This window comes from Cricetulus griseus, chromosome 6 (assembly GCF_003668045.3).
Source record: "Cricetulus griseus strain 17A/GY chromosome 6, alternate assembly CriGri-PICRH-1.0, whole genome shotgun sequence".
Classification (NCBI taxonomy): domain Eukaryota; kingdom Metazoa; phylum Chordata; class Mammalia; order Rodentia; family Cricetidae; genus Cricetulus; species Cricetulus griseus.
In genome coordinates this window covers 26,092,955-26,115,329 of record NC_048599.1, presented here as the reverse complement: position 1 = coordinate 26,115,329, position 22,375 = coordinate 26,092,955, and the positions used below count along the sequence as shown (strand labels likewise).

The 22,375-nt window shown below is 50.1% G+C and overlaps 1 protein-coding gene across 1 annotated transcript; it reads left to right on the top strand.

Annotated features, from left to right (window-relative positions):
- Positions 1 to 3,861: 3,861 nt before the first annotated feature.
- On the top strand, positions 3,862 to 19,267 carry Bpifb2 (BPI fold containing family B member 2). Its single transcript, XM_027420956.1, has 15 exons — positions 3,862 to 3,970; positions 6,537 to 6,630; positions 8,769 to 8,873; positions 10,176 to 10,322; positions 11,670 to 11,730; positions 11,997 to 12,057; positions 13,835 to 13,926; positions 14,135 to 14,323; positions 14,546 to 14,599; positions 15,127 to 15,297; positions 15,819 to 15,886; positions 15,983 to 16,028; positions 16,691 to 16,754; positions 17,072 to 17,148; positions 19,226 to 19,267. The coding sequence occupies exons 1-15, from the start codon at positions 3,862 to 3,864 to the stop codon at positions 19,265 to 19,267; spliced, it is 1,380 nt and encodes a 459-aa protein (XP_027276757.1).
- The last annotated feature ends 3,108 nt before the right edge of the window (positions 19,268 to 22,375 follow it).

The window sequence follows — 22,375 nt, the reverse complement described above, 5'->3', positions numbered from 1 at the left end:
GTCGGTGGTATTAGGAGTCATGGGTATCAACACAGACTGCAGCTGCAATAGGGCCATAAACTTAGACATGGGCACCGGTAGCATTCCAGGCCCAGACATCACCGTGGCCCTGGGTAGCAATTAAGCTACCCACTTCAGCCCACTCCTCACTGCATTCACCTTTTCATATGTGCTTCTTTCCATAGGACATGAACCATTCTGTCTGTCTCCATAGCACACCATATGTTTGCTCACCACAATGGTGCCTGACTGCCGGGTGCCGGAAGGAGCCAGGTGGGTCTCTGTTTTCTCCTTAGCACCCTGGGTGGACTGCTCCAGGCATGCGTGTAGGTCCTGGGCATGGCATTGGGGTAGGGCTGTGTTTCCTTCTCAGTGCCTGGGACAAGAACAGGCCTCTCCAGAAATCTTAGCATAGGAAACTCCAATGGGGAAAGGTGAGCTGGAGAAGGCCTGGCACTCACCTCTCAGTGGGTACAGGTCCAAGACTCCAATGACAGCACATGTTGGATGGTTGGGTCTGCCTCCAGGTTTCTCTAGGTTATTCAGTGGCAGGATGGGTTTAGGGGCCTCAGGTCAGGGGCCTTCAGCAGGGGAAGGTGGGCAGGAGAAGGCCCGGCATGCCATCATAGAGCCTTCACCCAGGAGCTGATGGAAGCAGGAGCAGAGATTCACAGCCGAGCACTGAGCCGATCTCCTGGAATCCAGTTGTGGAGAGGAAGGAGTGATGAGCAAAGGGGTCAAGACCATGCTGGAGAGACCCAAGAAACAGCTGACCTGAGCAAGTGGAAGTCCACAAACCCGAGTCTGACAGCTGGGAAACCAGAATAAGACCGAACCATTCCCTCTGAACGTGGGTGTCAGTTAGGAGGCCTGGGCAGTCAATGGGGCCTCTGGCAGTGGAACCAGTATTTATCCCTAGTGCATGAATGGACTTTGGGAACCCATTCCCCATGGAGGGATACTCTCTGAGCCCAGATATACAGGGGAGGGCATAGGTCCTGCCCCAAATGTGTCAGACTTTGATGATCCCTCATGGGAGGCCTCACTCTCCCTGGGGATTGGATGGGGGTGAGATGGGGATTAGTGGGGGGCATGGGAGGATGGGAGGGAGAGGGAACTGGGATTGGCATGCAAACTAAGATTGTTTTAAATTTAAATAAAAATTTATTTTTTTTTTTTAAAAAGAAGTCTTAGCATAGGACAACAGCTCTGCCAGTGATTTCTCCTAGTGAGACTTGCTTGAACTTCTGACCTCCAAAACTATATATTTGGGTGTAGGGAATGCAGCTCAGCTAATAGACTGCTTGCTTGGCATGCATGAAGCCCCTGGCCTCTATCCTCAGTGCCCAACAAAATGGGATGTGTGCCTGTAATCCCGGCACTTGGGCGGTGTGGAGGCAGGATGATCAGAAGTTCAAGGTCATCCTTGACTATATAGCAAATTGGAGTATAGCCTGGACTATAATGAGACTCTACATTAAAAAAAGAAAAAAGATGACAAATCTTTGAGTTTCTAAATGTGTGGCGATTTGTCTTAGCAGCCCCTGGAGAATGTCCAGTGAAGGGGAAACTGAAATCCTGATACTAATTCTCACAAGGCCTTTCAACCGTTCATTTCCTCGATGTAATTTAGCACTCAGTATGTTCCAGTACTGGGCACAGTGTTGGGCAGAAGACCTGTAGGCAGAGTACCTCGCATGTAGAAGGTGCTTGGCAAACAGGGCTTGCATTGCTGCGTGGAGGCTGCAGGTTCTGGAGAAGGTGCTGGTGAAGACTCTCCCTTTGTGTCACCTGGGTGTTACCCAAGTGTCCCTTGTGCTGGGAAAACTGAAGAAGAGGAAGTATTCATGTCAAAAGCAAACACAGAGAGTGACATTGGTCAATATTTGTATGTCTCTTCACTGTCTGATGAGTGAGCAAAAGGACCTGTTCTTGGGCAACGGTTGGCAACCTGCTGCTGGGAGTGGGATACCACCCACCTCTGACATCTCATTCTTTCTGCCTCTGAGAAGTGGGCCAGGAGCGCTGACTGGGAGGCAGGGCTATTCCAGGAGCACTTGATGGTGTCTGCAGTTAGTTCCGTAGGTGCCGCTGAGGATCCAGCTCCAGGTGGCTCTGGGTCCAAGCCTGGTATTTGGGCTGTAGGAGCCACATGGGCCTCTAGAACAGGAGAATGTCTCCCACGTCACTTGTGTCTGTGGCCCAGCTGAATCACTCAGAAGAATGGAAGGGAGTTCCTGGAGCCAGGCCATTGCTTATGCGTATACACAGGTGAGTACACGTGCGTGATACCCTTCCCCCAGGAAGCAGTCCACTGCATTCAGAACACACAGGCACCTCAAATCACTATTCTAGGCCCACAGTCCCTTCACTCAACAGCCCAACATATCTATACACAGAACTCTTCACACCTGTGGCCATGAAGTGACATCATTAAGCAAGATATCACCATGCCATCTATCCATCCTTATACAGCCATTTCCCTCTGATACCAGTTCCTGTGACCTCACGTGTGTGTTCATGTAATGATGCAATGCAACCTCATGCTCACATACATGCCACCTTTTCTCCCATACACGATGGCCGTGTATGTGACAGAGGTTGCATTTGGGTCAGCCACACTCTTTTCTGTTCCCTTTTGTGTGAAGGCTCAATGTGTGACCAAGATCAGGGCTCGTTGCTGGGGATTGGGGGATCAGAGAGCCTTCTGCCTTTCCTCCAAGAGTCATATTTCTGGAAGAGCTTGGAGACACAAAGCTATCCCCCTGCCCTCAGGTACCCTTGCTCCTGGACCTTGACCTGGCCTGACTAGCATGGTGAGGGAACATTTTTGGGAAGAGTCATCCTTCCAGATAGCTACAAATTCTTGAGCCAAAATGCCAACAGATCCTCAACAGTTGGCAGCCATGTTTGGTTACGTGGCAGACCCATCACACGGGAGTAGAGTCACTTGGCAAGGCCATGTTTGTAGGGAAAACACTTGCAACCACAAGCAAACTGACCACTCCCTGGCTCCTGCCTCATGGTCTGCAGGCTGCAGTGAGGGAAGCCTCAAAAAGCAGCCGTGCACCTGCTCTCCAGGCAAAGCGTCTCAAGACCGAGGGTCCACCTGCCTTCAGAACCTTTGAGGTAGGAATGAGCTGCATGGCTCCTTCTCCCTCTGGTTCATGGGGATGCCACCTCCAGCCACCCCCTGCAACAGGCACCACCCAGCCTTGCAGGGAATATTGACAAGTGCCATCTAGCGATGTTTCAGCTAGCCCATTGGAGCACTGGCTTCTCATTCCTGCAGCTGGGGTGAGACCCCTTCTCAGAGCTGGGTTCACAACTGACCAGTAGGCTGGTCTGGTCTCAGGGGACCCAGGCCACTCTTAGGACATTCCTCACTTGGCTAGGATGACATGGAGATGGGAGCAGCTCTGGGTCATCCCTGGTAAGATCTAGACAGCTGAACACCTGGCTATTTTGGCACAATGGGCTGGATATCTGGCTTCAAGTGACTGGACTGTAGGGTAACTAGGGCCAACTCCTTTTCGCAGGACAGGCGACTGCTTTCCATATCCTCATTCTCTTCTGACACTGCTTGTGTCTTTCTCCTCTGCACCACACCCGCAGCCCCTGTCTGCTGTGTTGCTTCAGAAAATATCTCACAAAGGGAGGTCTTACAGAGCAGGTAGTTCTCAACACAGAAATGCAAAAATGGGAGTGTTGAGGTTTAGAGCAGGGCTCTGACCACCACTCAGCATGGGTACGGGATGGAAAGGACATGAGTGCCCAAGGGTGGGATGAATAGCTGCTCAAGCTCCCTGATGCTTGCTCCTACCCTGGTCTGCAGATCCTGGTGTAGTGGCTGGGACAGCCATGGCTGGGGCATGCAGTCTGAGCCCGCTGCTGGTGATGCTGCTAGCCGTGGTCAGTGCCTCCTTGCCTGTCACTGTGATCCGACTCAACAAGGCAGCACTGAACTATGGTAAGAGACTTGCCAACTTCCACCCAGTGTGTAGGTGAGAATCATGTCTGAAAGAGCACAAGCATCTCAGAGGACCTGTATATCTCTTGTTTTTGTGTTGCTTGGGATGAGACCCAGAGCCTGGTGCATGCTGGTCAAGGACTCCACCACTGAGCTGCAACCCAAACTAGAACTACATCCCAGGTGGCCTAGAACTTGTGATACTAGAATTACCAGCAGAAGGCCTGGGTTTGTGTGTGTCACTGTGTTCCACTGCTCAGTAGCTAATTAGGGAGTCTGTAGTGAACTAGTAGCATGATTGTGCACACACAAAGCTGTGCCCTTGTGCCTTGTGTAGGCATATGTCTAAAAACAAAACCACCACACCAACAAAAGCAACAAAACCACCCCAGAACAAAACAAGACTTATTTTTAAAAATTAAACTTTTTTTTTGGTGAGGCAGAGTCTCCTTAGGTAGCCCAGGATATCCTCAAACTCCCAGTCCTCCTGCCCCAGCCTCTTTAATTGCTGGGATTGCAGTCATGTGCTACCTCTGAACCTAGGCTAGCTAATTTGAATGGCAAGTTATAACTGTGAGTTCTTGTGAGTTTGTCGTGTCAGGGAGATGTGATTTGATCAGTGCGAAGGGTATGTGCCTATGGTATGTGTCTAAATGTGTGTGCACAGATGTGCTGTGCACACCAAGTACATGTGTGGTGTCTGTGCTCACATATGGACCCAGGAGAGGGGTGTCAAGTGCATCAAGGCAAGGAGCATCCTGAAATTGTAACTTTGATGGGCTCAGCTGCAGAGAGCAAGACGCTCTGTGTTGCTTGGGAGGTAGTGGTGAGTTTTGGGGGGGTGGGAGCTGGGGGAGGGAGCACAGGTCTCTCCCTTGTGGCTTTATGGCTAGGTGCTTTCAAGTCCTGCCCTTTCCTGTGGGAAAGGCACAATGAGGAAACTGAGGCCCACAGGGAGGAACAAAGTCACAAAGGTCCAAGATCCCAGAACATAAATCTTTATATTCCCTCAGCTGACTCCCAGGAAACTTTTGGGGTTCCACCAAAATGGGGTCTGGGGTGCTTCCCCAAAGGTCAAATCCAACTCGATTAGAGTGTGAGGGACTCCATCCAGACAAGAGAAGGGACTTTAATGGCCAGAACACAGAGCTGCCAGTCAGTGGCGTCTCCTGGGGTACACACAACTCTCTAGGACCTTGCATCTGGGCAGATGGACAGACAAGGAAAGTGGTCAGTGATTCATGCAGGAGTATGATCTACACACAGCAGGAATGGATGCTTGGGACAGGAAAATGAGGATAGCTTCCTGGGGTATGTGCCCTGCCCTCTGCTTGTTCTGTGCAGGGCTGCTTTGTGGCTCATCTGCCTGTGTTTGTTCTCTGTGGTTGGAAATCTGGCAGGAGGCCTATACTGCCCACAGTGCTTCTAGGCCTGGATGAGTGGCTTCTTCTAGAGTCTTCTCATCTTCCCCTGCAGCTCTCAGAGTGCAGGCCCTGTGCCAGGGAGCACAGTCAGGGAGGACTGTCAGGGAGCATTGTCAGGGAGCATTGTGGATGGAGTCTGCTCAGCCACAGGTGGCCAGACTTGGGTGGGCATCAGGAGCATGCAGAACATGACATTTCGTTCCTTGCTTGGGGAAACTGAGGCTCAGAGAGGATCAAAGACTTCACTGTGCTAGTGAGTATAAGCGGAGTGCTAGCCTCTTGGCTTTAGTTCATGATTCCTTTTAGAACCATCATCTGTCTTTTTTTTTTTTTTTTTTTATTCCACTGTCTACTTAGCTGGGGCCAGCTAGCACAGGTGAAGGGAAGTGAGCATGTTTGAAGTCAGGCTCCTTCATCCAGGTCTGCCTTTTCTCAGCCAGGTATACTCACCTCCCTGTAAACTAGACATATGATTAGAAGAAAGTGCTCTAAACAGCACCGGGCATACCTGGAGCGCTCTGTGGGGACTGCACCAGCATGAGGCGCATGCCTGTGCACTGACTGTTGACAATGGTCCTGAGAGATGAGCATTGTCATCAGTGCACATGGAGGGATGGAGAAAGCATGGCGCAGAGCAGCCATGCAGGCAGCGAACAGCAGAGCAGCCATGCAGGCAGCGAACAGCAGAGCAGCCATGCAGGCAGCGAACAGCAGAGCAGCCATGCAGGCAGCGAACAGCAGAGCAGCCATGCAGGCAGCGAACAGCAGAGCAGCCATGCAGGCAGCGAACAGCAGAGCTAGGATTTATGTCCAGAACCTGGAATCCTGATGAAGCCGCACCTCTTCTCTCCTCCCAGGGGCCCCCCTTCAGCTTTTTGGGAAAGCTCTGGGGACAATTGGGGCTCAGATAGAGTCTTTGAGAGGGCTAAGGATTTTACCCTTTTGGAGGAATGGATGGAGAAGGGGCAGGAATGGAGGGCGTGTTGAATAGGGCACACTCCATGGACTAGCATGGAGCCGTCATTCTCTCCATGTGCTTCTGCAAGTTGTCCCATCTGGCATCAGAGTGCTGCCTGAAGGGCAGGGCAGGGAATAAGTGATGTGTTCTCCATGCTTGACCTCATCCTGCCCTGGACCCACAGTGTCCGACATCGGGAAAGCCCCTCTCCAGCGGGCCCTGCAGGTCACAGTCTCTGATTTCCTGGATCGGAGTGGTGAAGTGCTTCAGTCTACCAGGTGAGTGCTCCCATCCTCCAGAGAGAGAGAGAGACAGAGAGAGAGAGAGAGAGAGAGAGAGAGAGAGAGAGAGAGAGAGAGAGAGAGAGAGAGAGACAGAGAGAGAGAGACAGAGACAGAGAGAGACAGAGACAGAGAGAGAGAGAGAGAGAGAGAGAGAGAGAGAGAGAGAGAGAGTGCTCAAGTCCTCCTGCTGCTAGCTGGAATGTTCTGCTGGCCAAGGGAGTGAGTGCTTTGGCTCATCAGGAGGGGGATCCTGAATTAGCTTTTCAAGGGGGCTCCAGCTGCCAGAGATATATACTCTGCCTAATGAAGTACTCCCATCTACTGGACATAGTGATCTGAACTTTCAGATGAATGCATGGATCCACAGGTGAGTAAGCTTCCCCAGGTTAGAGGCTCCCACCAGCAGGTGAGGTTATAAGAAGTCTTGGCAGATGGGGTCACTTGGTAAGCCTGTTGTCAGGGGCTCAGACTGAGGCCCTAGGGTCCACAGATCTGGTAAGACTATCAGCCTCTTCCTCCAAATGCTAGACACCAAATTTAGACACAAGGACAAACCTAACTATATACTTATCCTGTTAATGCATAAAGACCCAAAGGGATAGAGGCATCCCCAACTCAAACACTGTAGCCATTGTATCTGTCCCTATGGGGATACCAACTAAACTGCCAGAGTTTCGGGTATTTAAGTAATCTACCTGTTACGATAAATATTTCTGCCAAAAGCTGCCTGAGCCCCACCGCCACCTGTGTGCTTTATGCCAGCCGCCTGCCCGAGTTAGGCACAAATAAATATACAGAGTCTTATATTAGGTTCAAAGCTGCTTGGTCAATGACTAGGACTTCTTATCTGTTAGCTCAGTCTTAAGTATCATAAATCTATATATTTTATAAGACTTATCGGATGCCTTATTGGCGTCCCTCCTTGCTGGGATCACATCTTGCCGCTGGAGCAGGAGGGGAAAAAAAGGGGCGCTTCCTGTTTCTCCTTCACTTAAATATGAGTCTCCTTGCTATGTCACTTCCTGCCTGGATCACACTTCTCTACTACATTTCCCAGAACCCTCTTTGACTCCTAGTCCCATCTACTTGCTGTCTCATTGGCCAAACAGTATTTTATTTAACAATCAATAAGATAAACATACACAGAAGTATTTCCCCCATCATCTACCTATCTACCTAGTTACATATTACCTACTTACCTGTCTATCAGCTATAATTTTCTTTTTTGTTCCTGTTTTGCTTGAGACAGGGCCTTGATATGTAGCCAAGGGTAGCCTTAAACTTGCAATCTTCCTTACTCCCAAAACATGGTGATCATGGGCTTGAAATCCTGGGCCTAACTTATCTATAATCGTGAATGATGGAAACTAATATAAAAACTTAAAGACACCAGAGCAGTGCACAGGTCAACAAACACAGTGCACAGGCAGCTTGGGACTCCCTAGGTAGGGCTGGAGTGCTGTTTATATGTTAATGGCCATGACCTTAGCAATGCACTGGATAGGTACCAAACCACCTGGACCAGAGGACCCTTGCTTTCAGGAGCAGAGCATATCCAGATGGCAGTGGCTGAATGCAGTAGGCTTAAGGTTGGCTCATGCAGTGGGAACAGTCATGAGTCCACATAACACTGGGCTAAAATGCAGTTGAAAGTGGGGCCGTTTTCTGATGTCTGAATCATCCCAACCCTACCCTTGCCAACTACTGGGCAGGGAGAAAGTGACTTTCCACTTAGGCAAAAAGGAAGTCACAGAGTTGCTCACTGGGTGTTTCCTGTTGCTGGGGGCCAAAGGTGATGCTAGAATACTCTGGGGGATTTCAGTATCTCTTCCCCCAGTTTAATATTTCCTGGGATGTAGTCAGAAGCTGTTTGAAACCCACATGATCCTCTTGCCAAGTCCTGGCTGAGGCCAGGCCCCTCTGCTTGCCTTTGTACTAGCTGGGGGTCTTGTATGCCTCTTGGGCTGGGGCACTTACCACCTGTCTCACCCACCCATGGTCCACTCGACAGAGAGCCCTTCTGTTATAAATGTTATAAATGACTACATGTGGGGTTGGCTCAGGGAAGCCTCCCTGGAGTTGAGTCTATGTTTAACAAGTTGATCCTTGTCCCTTGGATTCCAACCCTACAGGGTCCAGATTCTGGGTGTCCACTTGCCTCGCCTCCACTTGAAATTCATTGCTGGTTTGGGGGTGCACTTAACAGTGGCAGTCAATTTCACGGTCAAAGTCTTTCGGTGAGTGAGTCTCCTTGTTGGAGGGCAGGAGTTTCAGAGTCTCTCCCAGGGAAGAGTGAGGTGAGGGGGCAAAGAACATCTCCCATGCCCCTTCCTACCCTCTGTGGGAGTGAGACAGGAGAGAACTTGGAGACCTTAGTCTCGCCCCAATAACTGTGCAGCTGGTGGAGTTGCTTGACTTCTCCAACTCTCAGTTTCTTTATCTGAAGTGAGATGAACCTTGCAGGCATCTGTGAGTGTTGTTTGAATGGATTTGGTGCTTTAATTACAGTGTCTGGCCTCTCCCACAATCCAAAGCACAGAGTAGGTGCTTAATAGATTGCCTTATCAGCATTATTTATCTGTGCCAGGCACCTTCTGTGTAATTGCTTTTAATGCTCAAGTTGTACATTGACATTTCAAGGAATCTTTTATCTTTACTGCTTTGCCCTAGTACTGTGATATTATGGGTGCTCCTTAGTGCTGCAATGGTGAGTGCTCCTTAGTACTGTGATGGTGAAAGTTCCTTAGTGCTGTGATGGTGAGTGCTCCTTAGTGCTGTGATAATGAGTGCTCATTAGTGTTTTAATGGTAAGTGCTCCTTGATACTGTGATGGTGAGCGTTCCTTAGTGCTGTGATGGTGAGTGCTCCTTAATGTGATGTTAGGTTGCTCCTTAGTGCTGTGATGATGAGTGCTCATTTGTGCTGTGATGATGAGTGCTCCTTAGTGTGTGACAGTGAGTACTCTTTAGTGCTGTATTGATGAGTACTCCTTAGTGTTGTGAGGGTGAGTGCTCCTTAGTGCTGTGATGGTGAGTGTTCCTTAGTGTTGTGATGGTGAGTGCTCCTTAGTGTTGTGATGGCAAGTACTCCTTAGTTCTGTGATGGTGAGTGCTCCATGGCTCTGTGATGGTGTGAGTGCTTTTTGGCTCTATGATGATATGAGTGCTTCTGTGTTATGATGGTATTAGCACCCTGTGGTACTGTCATAGGTACCCCTCCCCCCTCAGTGCTGAGGTGTTGTTTTATGGTGCCTTCTGTGGCTGAGGATAGAGCTGGTGTTCTCACAGGGTGAGGTATTGGAGAGCTCAGCACTGTGCTAAGAAGCAGGAACCACCAGTTTCATGTCCATTTCACAGGAGGGAAAGCTGAGGCTCACTCTAGCCAATGCATGGCTCAGAGCCCTGTCATGGGAGCCACAGAAAGCCTGAGTCATCGTCATGCTGTACTGTGGAGTTTGGGGGCTCTAGAGGGATGGCCCAGGCCCAGGGATCTACGCAGTCTTCATACACCAGGGTGGGCTAAGGTCTGACTTCCTGCAGAGTTCCGGAGCCCATGGAGCTGGTACTTCCTGTGGCCTTGCTGGCTGATGTGCATGTGGCCCGGGATTCCATTGGAACCCTTGTGCTCAGCATCTCCACCTGCTCTTCGCTCTTCAGCCCAGCTGGCATGCCGGACGGCAGTAACAGGTGGGTTCCTGGGAGCACTGGGTCTCAGGGGTTCCTGACACTAAGGCTGCAGGACCATTATTTGAGTTTCTCATTCAAATCTTCATCCAATGGCCACAAAAGACCAAGGAGACGCCATCATCACACCTGTTCTATGACTTAGCACAGTGGGGCTCAGAGAGGACCAGGGACTTGCCTGCTGCCACACAGTCTGTGTCTTGGCCACTTCCCTCTATCAGCTACCAGGACACACTAGCCAGTAACTAGTATTTTTCTGAACAATGAGGCCAATCAGGCTGGCTGCTGGTTCCCTTACAGGCCACCCCTCCCTGCAGAGGTGGACAGTCCAGGGATGGGAGGTGGGGTGGGACCAGCCAATCTTTGAGGCAGGTGGCTGTTCAAGTCAGCACGTGAGGCTAACAGCAGCTGCCACTTCCAACTGCTCTGTGGATGCCACCCTTGGCTTGTCACAGTGTCTGGTCAGGGGTGTGTAAGGGTCCCCATGCCACAGGAAGCAAATGGAGGCCCAGAGTACAGGTAATTCAAGGTAGGCCTTGCCATCCTATTACTTGCAAGCCCCTTCACTATGCCTGCTCTTTTCTTAGCTTTGTTTATCATGAGGTGGCTGAGCACTGGAAAGCCCTGGTTTATCATGAAGTGGCTGAGCACTGGAAAGCACTGGTCCCACAAAGCTTGACCTTTTCCCCAGAGAGTAATGAATGCACAGAAATTCAGCCATGCTGGGCCCCTCGGCTGCAGAAGGAAACACACATGTACCTGTGTGTTTAAGGCTGTGCTATAAACACACAGGCACAGCTTTTTCTCTGGGCGTGAAGTGGGCTGTGGTTGAGATCAAACCGAAGAGCCACGAGGTCCTCTGGGCCAATGTTGAGAAACACCTGTGTACACCTTAGTTCAGAGGGAAACTGAAGTCCAGAGCTAGGTAGAGGGTCTGCAAAGCATCTCAGGGCACTGGAGCCAAAGTGACAAATGGACCTGGGACCCTACCTCCACTCCCCACTCCTACTCACTGTAGTAGCCCTGGAGTCAGCTGGTCAAGAACATGGTCATGTGGGGCTTTTGCAAGGTCCAGTGTCTGTCTTCTGTCTCTCCTGGGCCTGTCTGTGCCCTGCTACCACCATCTTGGCTACTTCCAAACCTTGAGAGGAAGGATCCTTGTTCTGAGACTCAAGTTCCTTCTCTGTGGGAGTGGGGACCACTGTTCTAACATGGTCTGGGGCATGACAAGGTCTCAGATGGGATCTCGGGGCTGCTGACTGAGGGCAGAGTTCTGTCCCAGCTGTCTGTGTGACTCTGCCAAGAGCCATGCCCAGGGCACTCAGGAACACTTTCTGTGTCACTCCCCAGTACCTCCCAGGAGCTGCTGGACCTGGTGCAGGAGCACATCAAAGTTGACTTGAGCAACAAGGTAAGGGGCTTCTGTCAGATGACTTAGCTTAGAAGGCCTGAGGCATAAGCAGTGGGGCTGCAAGCCCTGGAGGAGGGGGCATTGTATCTTGAGGTGCATTTGTGTGCACGTGTGGGCATGGGCTTCAATGCATATAGGTGTACTGTACATGTGTGTTGTGTGTATCATTTGTCTATGTATATGATGGTGATATCTATATCAGCCTGGCTGTTCCTCACCCACAGCTCCTAACAGCCCTCACAACAGCTTCCTTTCTCTTGCCACAGCTGTGTTTACAACTCTCTGGCCTGGTTCAGGACCTCAATGTCCATTTGGGCACTTTAATCGGTAAGACCTGGAGCCCAGGGGATGGGAGGGCTGAGCCTGTGGGCCTTAAGAACCTTCATAGATGCCCGCCTTGGACCCTGAGGTGTGGTTGTCATTGCTGGCTTCTGATCCTAAATAGTGTTCTCCTTTCAATTAATTTGAGAAAAAGGAAGTCCCCTGGGAAGGCCACTGACCTAAGAGTCCCCAAAGCACATGGCTATCCATAGATAGCAACCTTCAGGTTTCAGAACTAAGCCATTGATCCTAGAATCTACCAATTTTAGATCAAATTGCCAAAAATCAAAGTAAAACCAATTGTTTAAACAGTGAGTGTTATTGTTGGAGAAGCTAAGCCCCATTGGCTTTCAGGATCTAGAGCCATTCTCACTGTTAGAGCCTCAGCATTTTAGGAGACAGATCCTCAGAGTGGGGGAACCTTCCTGCACCCCTACAGGGAGGCTGCTGTGGTGAGGGGTGTGTATATCACTGGAGGTGCTGGGGCTAAGGCTTGCCTTGACTATCATGAGTGGCTGTGGGTATGATGAAGACGTATGACTTTTACCTGGGTACTTAGATGCTGGTCTGCAGGCCTCTCAAAAAGGACACATATGTGTCCATCCCATCCCCTGGGGACTGCGTGATCATTAGTTCAGGTTTCTGAGTCTTAATGATAACAAAGGAAGAAGGAGCAGGGGAGGAGTAAGAGAAGGAGAAAGAGGAGGAGGAGGAGGGGGAGAAAGAGAAGGAGAAAAAGAATGAAAGAGAAGGAAGAGGAGGAGGAGGAGAAGGAGGAGGAGGAGGAGGAGGAGGAGGAGAAGGAGGAGGAGAAGAAGAAGAAGAAGAAGAAGAAGTTGCTGCTGCTGTTGCTGCTGTTGTTATTGAGCTGAACTGTGTGAACAGCTGGGGCCCAGTCTCTCACTGGGGTGCCTTTTGAGACTGGGTGGAAATATCTTGGTGGGCAAAGAGCTAAATGCTCACTCACAAGCCTCAACTGTCATGGGGTCACATGCCAGTATTCTTCACGGTCCCCACACTGACATACAAGCAGGCAAAACACCCAACATATAAAAAAATTAAGAAACTGTCAGCCATCCAGGGCTGTGAGGGTAGAACTGTGGCTGGGTTAGACTCTCCTAACTTCCAACTCTGACCTGCCATGCCTGCAGTCATCTCTGGGAATGTGCTGGCCACCTCTGCAGTCTTTATGGGTATAGCGTTCTGACCTGTTAGTAGCTCACATCCCAGGCCTCTTGGCTGTGCATCCCTGAGAGCTGTCCTGAGGCTTTGTATGAAGTGAGATCTGTGTGTCCTTGTGCTGGTGTTTGAGTTCCTGAAGGAGATATGTGATCAGGCAGAGAGGCCAAAGTTTTGGGAGAAGACTGACTTGTGTATGCAGTCTCGGGCAAGAATGAACTGACCACACTGTGTGTGTAGTGAAATAACTTAGCGAACTCTGTCGTGATGAGAAAAGAGCCTGGCTGACCAGTGGGAACTCATTTCTTTTCTGAGCACCCTTCTTGCCTCCATCACATGGTACTTGTACCTACATTGAGCCTTCTCCTATAATTTGGGCTTAATAGTCCTCCAATTATTGGGAACGTTAGCAAACAAACCGGTTGGAATTGTGTCTCAACCAATTGATAGGCTGGGTGCGTATAGCAGATTTGGTTTCGTGTCTTTAAGGGAGGCCTAGCTGGGCTTATGACTTTGTGGCCTGGTTGTGGCTGAGAAAGGTCATTGGTAACTGTTTGCTGGTCAATGAGGGCCTAGTGCTCAATGTTTTTCTGTTTTCATGAAGGGCTCAGTCCCGTGGGCCCCGAGTCCCAGATTCGCTACTCTGTGATCAGCACACCCACTATCACCAATGACTATATGTCTATGGATGTCAGAGTAAGTACCTCCTGGTCAGTTTGGTGCTGGCACCCTTGATGTCCTGGAAGGGCCCTAAGAGGGTAGAGGGTGAAAGGAAGAAGGTGGCTGGTACTCTAGGTGGGAGTGTGGCCCAAGTCTTCACTGCTCGGCTAGTCCCTGGGAACCTTGGGTCTGTTAAAAGCCTGCCATTCCCGATACCCTGTATGTGTGCCCCTGCCTTTTCCAGGCTATTCTCTTCCTGCTTGGCAAGCCCATCCTCCTGCCTCTGCATGGTTCTCACCCCTTTGTATTGCCATGGACTTTGGGTGATGAAGGTGCCATGATAACCGTGGGGCTCTCCCAGAACCTGTTTGACTGTGCCCTTCTGATGCTGCAAAAGGCTGGTTCCCTCAACCTGGAAATCACAGGGCAACTGGTGAGGGCTGGGTATGTCATCTGGGTCCTGTGGCAGGGTGCTTCATGGCCTATTCTGGGGACATCCAAAAATATGGAATCATGGGTAGTGGGCATCTAGAGTTGGGGCTACATGATGGCCCTTGGAAGGAACCCATGGGTAAAGAACTCTACCCATGAGGCCAAGTGATGGCCTTAGCTGTGAAACTTCCTTAAACCCTGTCATGATGGGGACTGATTTCAGAATTCGAAGAACAACCCTCTGAACACCTCCACGCTGGGCCAGCTCATCCCTGAGGTAGGTGACATTTCTTCTCATTGTAGGCCAGAGGCTCAGGGATTGGGTGGGGTCTTTATGAGCTCTATCTACCTCAAGCAGGGGCGGGGTGGTCAGCACCTGCCCTTTAACCCTCTCTCTGGGCTTTAAGGATTGTGCATCCCAGGCAGCTTGAGTCTCTTCTCTCTGCCTCTGCCTGCAGTGAGTCTGCTTGGTCATTTCACTCCCTTTCCTTGTCCCTGCTTGCCTGTAAGATCTCCTGAGAGTCAGTGGCACACATCTGTAACCCCAGCACTTGGGAGGCAGGAAAGATCACCAGCTCAAAGCCAGCCAGGGTGTATAGCAAAATCTTGCTTAACATCAAAGCAAAACAGCAGCTGAAGAATCCCACCTGAGGAAGCCCAAGTCTGGTCCAGAGGCCTGGGTTGGACCCACCTCTGATCTCAGTCATGCATGGAGAAAGGGTGATGGCTTATCATCATCCAATACGGAAGATTAACAATCAGGAGCCTGTACAACCCTCTCTCTCTCCCTCTCTGATGTCCCAGGTGGCCCATCAGTTTCCAGAGCCCATGCCTGTGGTACTCAAGGTGCAGCTGAGTGCCACACCTGTGGCCACACTCCACACCAACAACTCCACTTTGCAGCTGCGGCCCTTTATAGAGGTTCTCACTGCATCCCCCAACTCAGCCTTGCAGCTCCTCTTCTCCCTGGATGTGGTGAGTGACAGGCCAGGTGGGACCGGTAGGGTTGGGGTGATGCTCCTCAAGACCTTACCTGCTCTGGTGCTCTCCTTATTTGCTTTGTTTCATTCATATCTATCTCTTGAACGTGCCAGGACATTCTGTCTCAGGACCTTGGCACATGTGAAACCCTCTGCCTAGAGCCCCTTTCCTTTGCTTTTGGCATGACTACTTTTTCTTCATTTTCAGTTCTTACCTTAAGAGTTGAAGCCTTGCTCAGAGCAGCCTTCTTGGGCCACCCTGTGTAAGAAGATCCCTATCACTCTTTGCCTTAGTGACGGTTTCCTTTCTGGAAGCTCCTGTCTGGTTGCTTCTGGAGGGTCTCCTCAGAGAAGGGAAGGGACTCCATCTGTCCTATTTATGCCATTGTTGCTTGTAAAGGGTAGCTCACAATCTGACACTTAGCCAGCCCCATAAATATGTGTGGTGTGCCCTGGTCAGGGAGGGGCAGAAGGCTCCACAATGCACTGCATGACTTGCTCTCTTTACATGCCCAGATGGTGAACCTGAACCTTCAGCTCTCCGTGTCCAGGGCAAAGCTTCGGGGGACCACATCTATGCTGGGGTAAGTGGGCCTTCTGACCCAGCAGCCTTAGACCTAGTGATGAGAACTTCAGGGGAAACTGGCCCATGCTGAGTCCATCCCCTCCTTTTCTTTCAGGGGGGTCCAGCTTTCTGTGGCCACCTCCAACGTGGGCTCCATCGATGTGAGTGGGGCACTGGGCTGCCTTAAGCCTTGGGAAGGGATGTGGAAGTGTGAGAATGGCACATACCTCAGTGCCACCATAGCTTCCCTGGGGTGCCTGAGGACAGGGACCTACCTGTTCTCCATTTGCCCCCACTTCCTAGCCTGTCTCTCTGCCTGTGAGCAAATGATTGATTCATCAGCTCAGCCCTCAGCCAGAGCTCATTGGTCAGTAGAACAGTTGGCACTGGCTAGTCCTTCATCATGTCACATGACCAGGCTCTTGACCCCATGCATACGTTCCTTTATCCCCATACATCCATGGGTTATGAGTTAGTAGACCTAAGCTCTCTACCCAGCTGCCAGTCTGCCAGCCTAACTTCCATCTATCATCCAGCAGTCGGTTGGTCAGCGTTCCTGAGGTAACTCTGAGGTGAGGACTAGAGCTGTCAATGGGCTGCCTGACCTCCAAGGCTGAACCAATTGGGAATTTGATTAAGGTCCAGCTGATGAGGGAGATCTACTCTCCCCACTCTTCCTGTGCCTCTGATGCCAGTCCATCTCTCTCTCTCTCTGTGTGTGTGTGTGTGTGTGTGTGTGTGTGTGTGTGTGTGTTTAATTAAAAAAATTCCCATCTGTGTGTTTAACTGCATTCTCTTTGTCGTTTTTTGGCTGTGGCTGCAGATGGCTCAAGTGCACACACTCATAAGCACTGTATTCCAGAAGCCCCTGTTGGATCACTTCAATGGTGAGTCCTGCTCCCACTCCTGTGGCCTCTCTGGTGGCCTCTTGAATCCACACCTTCAGTGTCTGTCCAAGTCCCCAAGCCCTCTCAGGCTCGAAGAGTAAGGGGGTGGCTTTGGGAGGCCAGCTGCTTTTGCCTCTTCACATATTGGTGTAGCCAATATATGGTCTCCTGGTCTCGTCTCAGTTTCCCTTCTGTACTATGAGGGGGATCCCACCTCCCGCTTTAGATCTCACAGTGTTCACAAGCTGCCAGCACAGGGCTGGCTGCAGGCGGGGCTCTTCCTCCTGACTAATTTGGATACTTCTGTCTCACTGCAGCTCTCCTGGGCATGGGCATTGCCCTTCCTAGCGTGCTCAATCTCCACTATGTCCACTCCAAGGTCTCCGTCTGTGAGGTGAGAGCCATTGAGTGGCCAGGGAACCTCTTCATGAGGGAGGAAGTATCACCCCTCCGGGGAGTTCACCCTGCGTCTTCCAAGGCCACACAACAAACCTTAACTGTAATGGGATGGAGGAATCAGGACCCGGGAGACCATGGTGGGAGGGGCTTTCCCTTTCTCATCGCACCTCATACCAGAGGCTTCAGATCTTCAACTATTTCATGATCCTGTGTCCTGAGATGGGCTCAGCCCCTTGTGTCTATGGTGAATGGTAGAGAGGTTCCTTGCAGCCAGGCAGGCAACTCTGCAGCTGGTTGGCAATTTCCTGAACCTTCTGTGATTATTGTCCCTGGGTCTGGAATCGTAGATCCAGGATGAAATTCATCCCAATACAGCCAGGATGATCCCCTGTGATCTCTTCCTGTCTTACCCAGGAACTCTGAGCAAATTCTCTCAATGGCCTGAGCAAAAGGGCAGGAAATAGGACAAGGGTCCAAAATGGGGCCTGCTACTGTCCAGGGAGGATGCTCACCCTGGTTCTTTAAGAATGGCGGCCTCATGATGATCCACTCTCATGAAGATGGATGGTCTAGGGGCTGAGGAGATGACTCAGTAGATAAGTACTTGCTGTGCAAGTGTGAAGACTCTGGTTTAGAGTCCCAGTATTCACATTGGTCAGGTGTGGTGGCCCAACTGTAATCCTAGCACCCAGGAGGTAGAGACAGGGCATGTCTAGGGTGAGCTGGCTAGCAAGGACTAGTCAGATGTGAGCTCCAGGTTCAGCAAGAAGCCCACCTCAGTAAATAAAGCAGAGAGCAACTGAGGAAGACATAAGATGTCTTCCTCCAGCCTCCACACATGTGAATGTGAATATATGCAATGTATGCACACCACACACACACACACACAGACATGCAAAAACAAAAGGATGAAAAGGGACAGTCAAAACTCAGAGGAGCCAGGGTGTTAGTGGGAATTGCCTCAAGACACACTCCATTACATGATGGAATTCTCTGAAGTGACTTGAATCAGCATTGCCCAAAGCTGTCACTTGGCACACGGGACTGTTGAAATGGGACTCTCCAAGTGAAGACCTGAATTTTAATTTTTGAAAAACTTAGCAGGCTGTAGTGGTACATGCCTGCAGTTCTAGAACTTGGGAGATGGAGGCAAGAGGATAAGAAGGTCATCCTTAGCTATATAGACAGTTTGAAGCTAGTCTGAAGCCTCTTCTTCTCTCTCCTAATTAAAAAATTATTTGTGGGGCTGGAGGGATAGCTCAGCTGTTAAAGGCTAGGCTCAAAACCAAAAACAAACAAACAAACAAACAAACAAACAAAAAACAAACTGTGTTAGCCACATGAGGCTAATGGTTGCTAGACTAGACCACTAACCCTTGACTCTGAACTACCTTTGGACAGCGACTGGGCCTCATTTGTTCTCTGTTGAATCCTCAGCATCTTCCATAGGGTTTGGTGTGTGGCAGAGGCTCAGTGGAGGCTTGATAATTGAATGAACAAATGGTAGGACGGCTAGATGAATGATGAATGAATGCTGAGCAGCCCTCAGGAGTGTTTATTTCAGTGGTGCAGTGTGGAGGGCATGCGAGGTACAGGGAATGCCTGGCTCTGCTAGGAAAGTTGGGACTTGGAGTAGGAACCCCTTGGTTCTGCACTCCTGGTCAGGAAACAGCAATGGCGTATGTCAGTCTCATGCTGACCCACCTCTTGAGAGCTCTCCCTCCATAGCCTTGTGAGGTGAGTGCTGCTACCTTTTTTTGTTGTTGCTGTTTTGTTTTTTTGAGACAGGGTTTCTCTGAGTGACAGCCCTGGCTGTCTTGGAACTTTCTCTGTTATCCAGGCTGGCCTTGAACTCTCAGAAATCCATGCCTCTGCCTCCCAAATGCTGGGATTAAAGGTATATACCACCACTGCCTGGCAAGTGCTGCTATTTAAGTGACAGGGTAGGGGACTGAGGGCCAGTGAGGTGATGGTCTCCCCTGATGAGAACACTACCCAGAAACAGATTGAAGGGGCAGCCAGGGGTCCCCTATAGGCCTCTGAGTTAGCCTATGCTTTTCTTGGTCTTCCAGGGCTATGTTGTAATATCCAGTGAACTTGCCTACCAGCGCTGAGCCAGGATTATGAAGAGGGCCAGTTGTTCAAGAGCCTTCTTCCCCCCAAGCCTGGGGACATTGAGGCAGAGCCATGTGGAGTCAACATCAGCAAGCCAGACTGCCTTCTAGGCTGCTTAATCTTCGCTGGACACCCAGGTCTCTCTCTTGCTCCCTCCTTCCTTCTTGTGCCCCTGCTGGGGAGGAGGAGGCTACTGGCTGCAGGCTGTGCAGACCTGCTCACTACAGCATTAAATGTCTTCTCTTGAGCTGAGACTCTCGATTGATGCTGTGTACCTGTGTGCAGTCCCCGGGTCCTGGTTGTCTCCGGAGCCTCCCAAACTATCTCTGCTGACCATGCCAGTCAACTGTCCCTCCTTGCCCAGAAAGATCCTATTCTGAAAGGGGACACTGGAGAGTGACAAGGATGAGCTGAAGGTTATGAGTAGTACATGTTCAGGCACTATGCCCTCTGCCTGCTGGCATTCCCTGCCTTATTAGAAGGTCAAATGACCCCTTTGTGGCAGGCAGGCTCTGAGTTCCTTCTGATGGATGAAGATACTAATGTCTAGTGAGGAGGGGGGAACATACCCAGAGTCCCAGAGCTGGACAGATCTAGGACTGTGATCTTCCCAGGATCTGAAGTGTATGCCCAGTGCCCCCTCCATTTATCAGCATCCCCTATGCCCATTTTGTCCCTGTTTCCAAAATTTCAGGTGACAAGTTCACAATCTTTTTAGGCACCCTTCCCATCTTTGGCTTTCTCATCACAAGCAAGCTTTTTATTCAAGGAAGTGAGACTTGCTTCTGGGTTCTGCTCTCAGGCACGTGTCTAACTCTTGTTTGCTGGAGAGTTTCTGAGACCCAGTGGTGACACACTACAACATGGGCTGGGCAGAGCAAGGGGCTCAGTACCTGCAAGCTAAACCTTGTGATCTTTCTCCCTGATAGACTAATCTCTAAGCCACGGATTCCTTCCTGGCTGAGCACAGGGCTCATGTTCTGTGTGTTTCCTCAGGGGAAGTAGAAGGTGCCTGGATTTTCAACATCAGCCAGCAAAGCCTTGGTGGCTCGTGTGGTGCTACTCCACCCACCTACTTACCCCAAGGTCATCTGTGGACTCAAGAGTAGCAGGGAGGGAGCAGACTCAGCTCCACCCTTGTGATGAGAGGAAATCAGGATGATAGGGTAAAAAAGGGCAGGCTACAAAATCCTTCTTTGTGATTCAACCCAGGACAGCATGACTTTTATTCTGGGGGGTTGCTTAGTTAATTAATTTAGCGATTATACATTTACTGTGCAGGCTCCACTATAAGCTAGGTGGTTGGGGTTTGGAGAGACACAACTCCAAGATAAAAACTGTGTTGGTGGCTTTTCTCCTCACTTCGAGGGAAGAAGTGAGAAAAGCAACTTACAGGAAGAAAGTTTGATTCTGCTTCATGTTTCAGGAGACTTTGCCCATCATGGCAGGGAAAGCATGATGGCAAGATCAGCTCCTGTTGAGAGTGGGGAACATTAAGAAAGTTCACAATTAAGCCACTACATAACCCAAGCCCATAAGGAAGTTAATGACAGAGAGAGAGCATGAGCTTAGTATACAGGATCCAACATGCCCATCATTCTCTTCTCTTCCTTTCATTTGTCTGTCCTTTCATCTGTCCATTCACCTGTGTTTTTTGTTGTTTTATTTTTTAATTTTTTTATATTCTTTTTTCTTTTCCATTCATTTATTTAGCTCATAAATAAAGTCATGCACAATTATGATATTTTTGTTGTTTTAAAGACAGGATCTTACTATAATATTTAGTCCAGATTGGCACTGACTTGATGAGCTTCCTCTTGCCTTGCCTTCCCAAGTGCTGGCATTACAGGTACGTGCCACCTTGCCCAGCCCAATTCACCTACTAACACAACTATCCACCCATCTTTCCACCCATTAGCTCATATACACTTCCATTCATTTGTTCATCCATCCACTTATCAGTTCGTATACCCTTATATTCATTTGTGCATCCATGCATCTATCTATCCATGCATCCATCCATGCATCCATGCATCCATGCATGCATCCATCCATCCATCCATCCATCTATCCATGCATCCATCTATCCATCCACCTAAATACTTCTTACCTTCCTCCCTTCCTCATCTACCATCTTCCTTCTTATCAATTTATCTATCTGCTTATTCCATTATTCCTTTCTTCCCACCAGGCTTTGTATTCATGGCACACCTAGTTCTATAATATGTTCCTTGAGAGGGAATCAAATTCTCTTATCCAGAAAGATGCTCATGGCCTCCCCAAAAGGAGCTGGCCTGATCCCTAAATGCCAGCAAGCAAGTATTCAGTCAGGTGCCTTCTGGGCACTGGGTGATGAAAGGTGTGGTGAGTGCCACAGGGTGGGGCTAGTGGAAGAGAGAACCACAGAACACATGAGTAGGCACCCCCAGAAGGAAGCCTCACCACTTTGTGGAGACTGAGGAGCTCCACACTCAGCACAGATGGGTGCCTCAGAGCAGAGCGGTGGCAAATTGCTGCATGATACCATGGAGCAGAGGGCAGCTTAGGTCTGGCTCCTTGACAAGCATGCCATTGTCCCCCTGCATTGTCCCCTTTTAACTTTCAACCTGGAGCCCACACATGTCCTCTGAGGCCTTTGATGACACTCTGCTCTCTGTGGCTATGCTTGCCAGAGCCTGGTATCTTCTGGGCACCAGTTCTTACGTGGCCTCGCCTAGTCACAGAGGCTAGGTCCTGCAGTGCATTGTCCTTTGTCCTCAAGCCTCTTTCCAGGTCACTCTGATGCCCTTCAGCAGCAGTCTGTGGTTACTGGAGTAGATGAGCTAGATAGCAGGGGCTTCTTTCACACTTGATTCTCTGCTCTGAACCTTCCCAGAGTTCAGCATACAGCAGGTGCATAATAATATTGCAAGGGGTGAATTGCTTATACATGTATGTGCTGGAGCCAGGTGCGGGAGTCATCTGGGTTGGACGGGGCTGCTGGGCTTGAATCGCCCTTGCTGCGTCCTTGAGGGCCTGAGGGGAAGAAAAGAGGATGTAGAGTCTGAGAGGAGGGAGGGGAAAGACACAGGAAGCTCTCTGGAGAAGGAAGTCTGCTGTCTGAGAAA

Coding starts and splice junctions, on each gene's coding strand:
- Bpifb2 (XM_027420956.1), top strand. CDS start 3,862: ATGGCTGGGGCATGCAGTCTGAGCCCGCTGCTGGTGATGCTGCTAGCC. Junction 3,971..6,536: donor CAAGGCAGCACTGAACTATG/GTAAGAGACTTG, acceptor CTGGACCCACAG/TGTCCGACATCGGGAAAGCC. Junction 12,058..13,834: donor CCATTTGGGCACTTTAATCG/GTAAGACCTGGA, acceptor GTTTTCATGAAG/GGCTCAGTCCCGTGGGCCCC.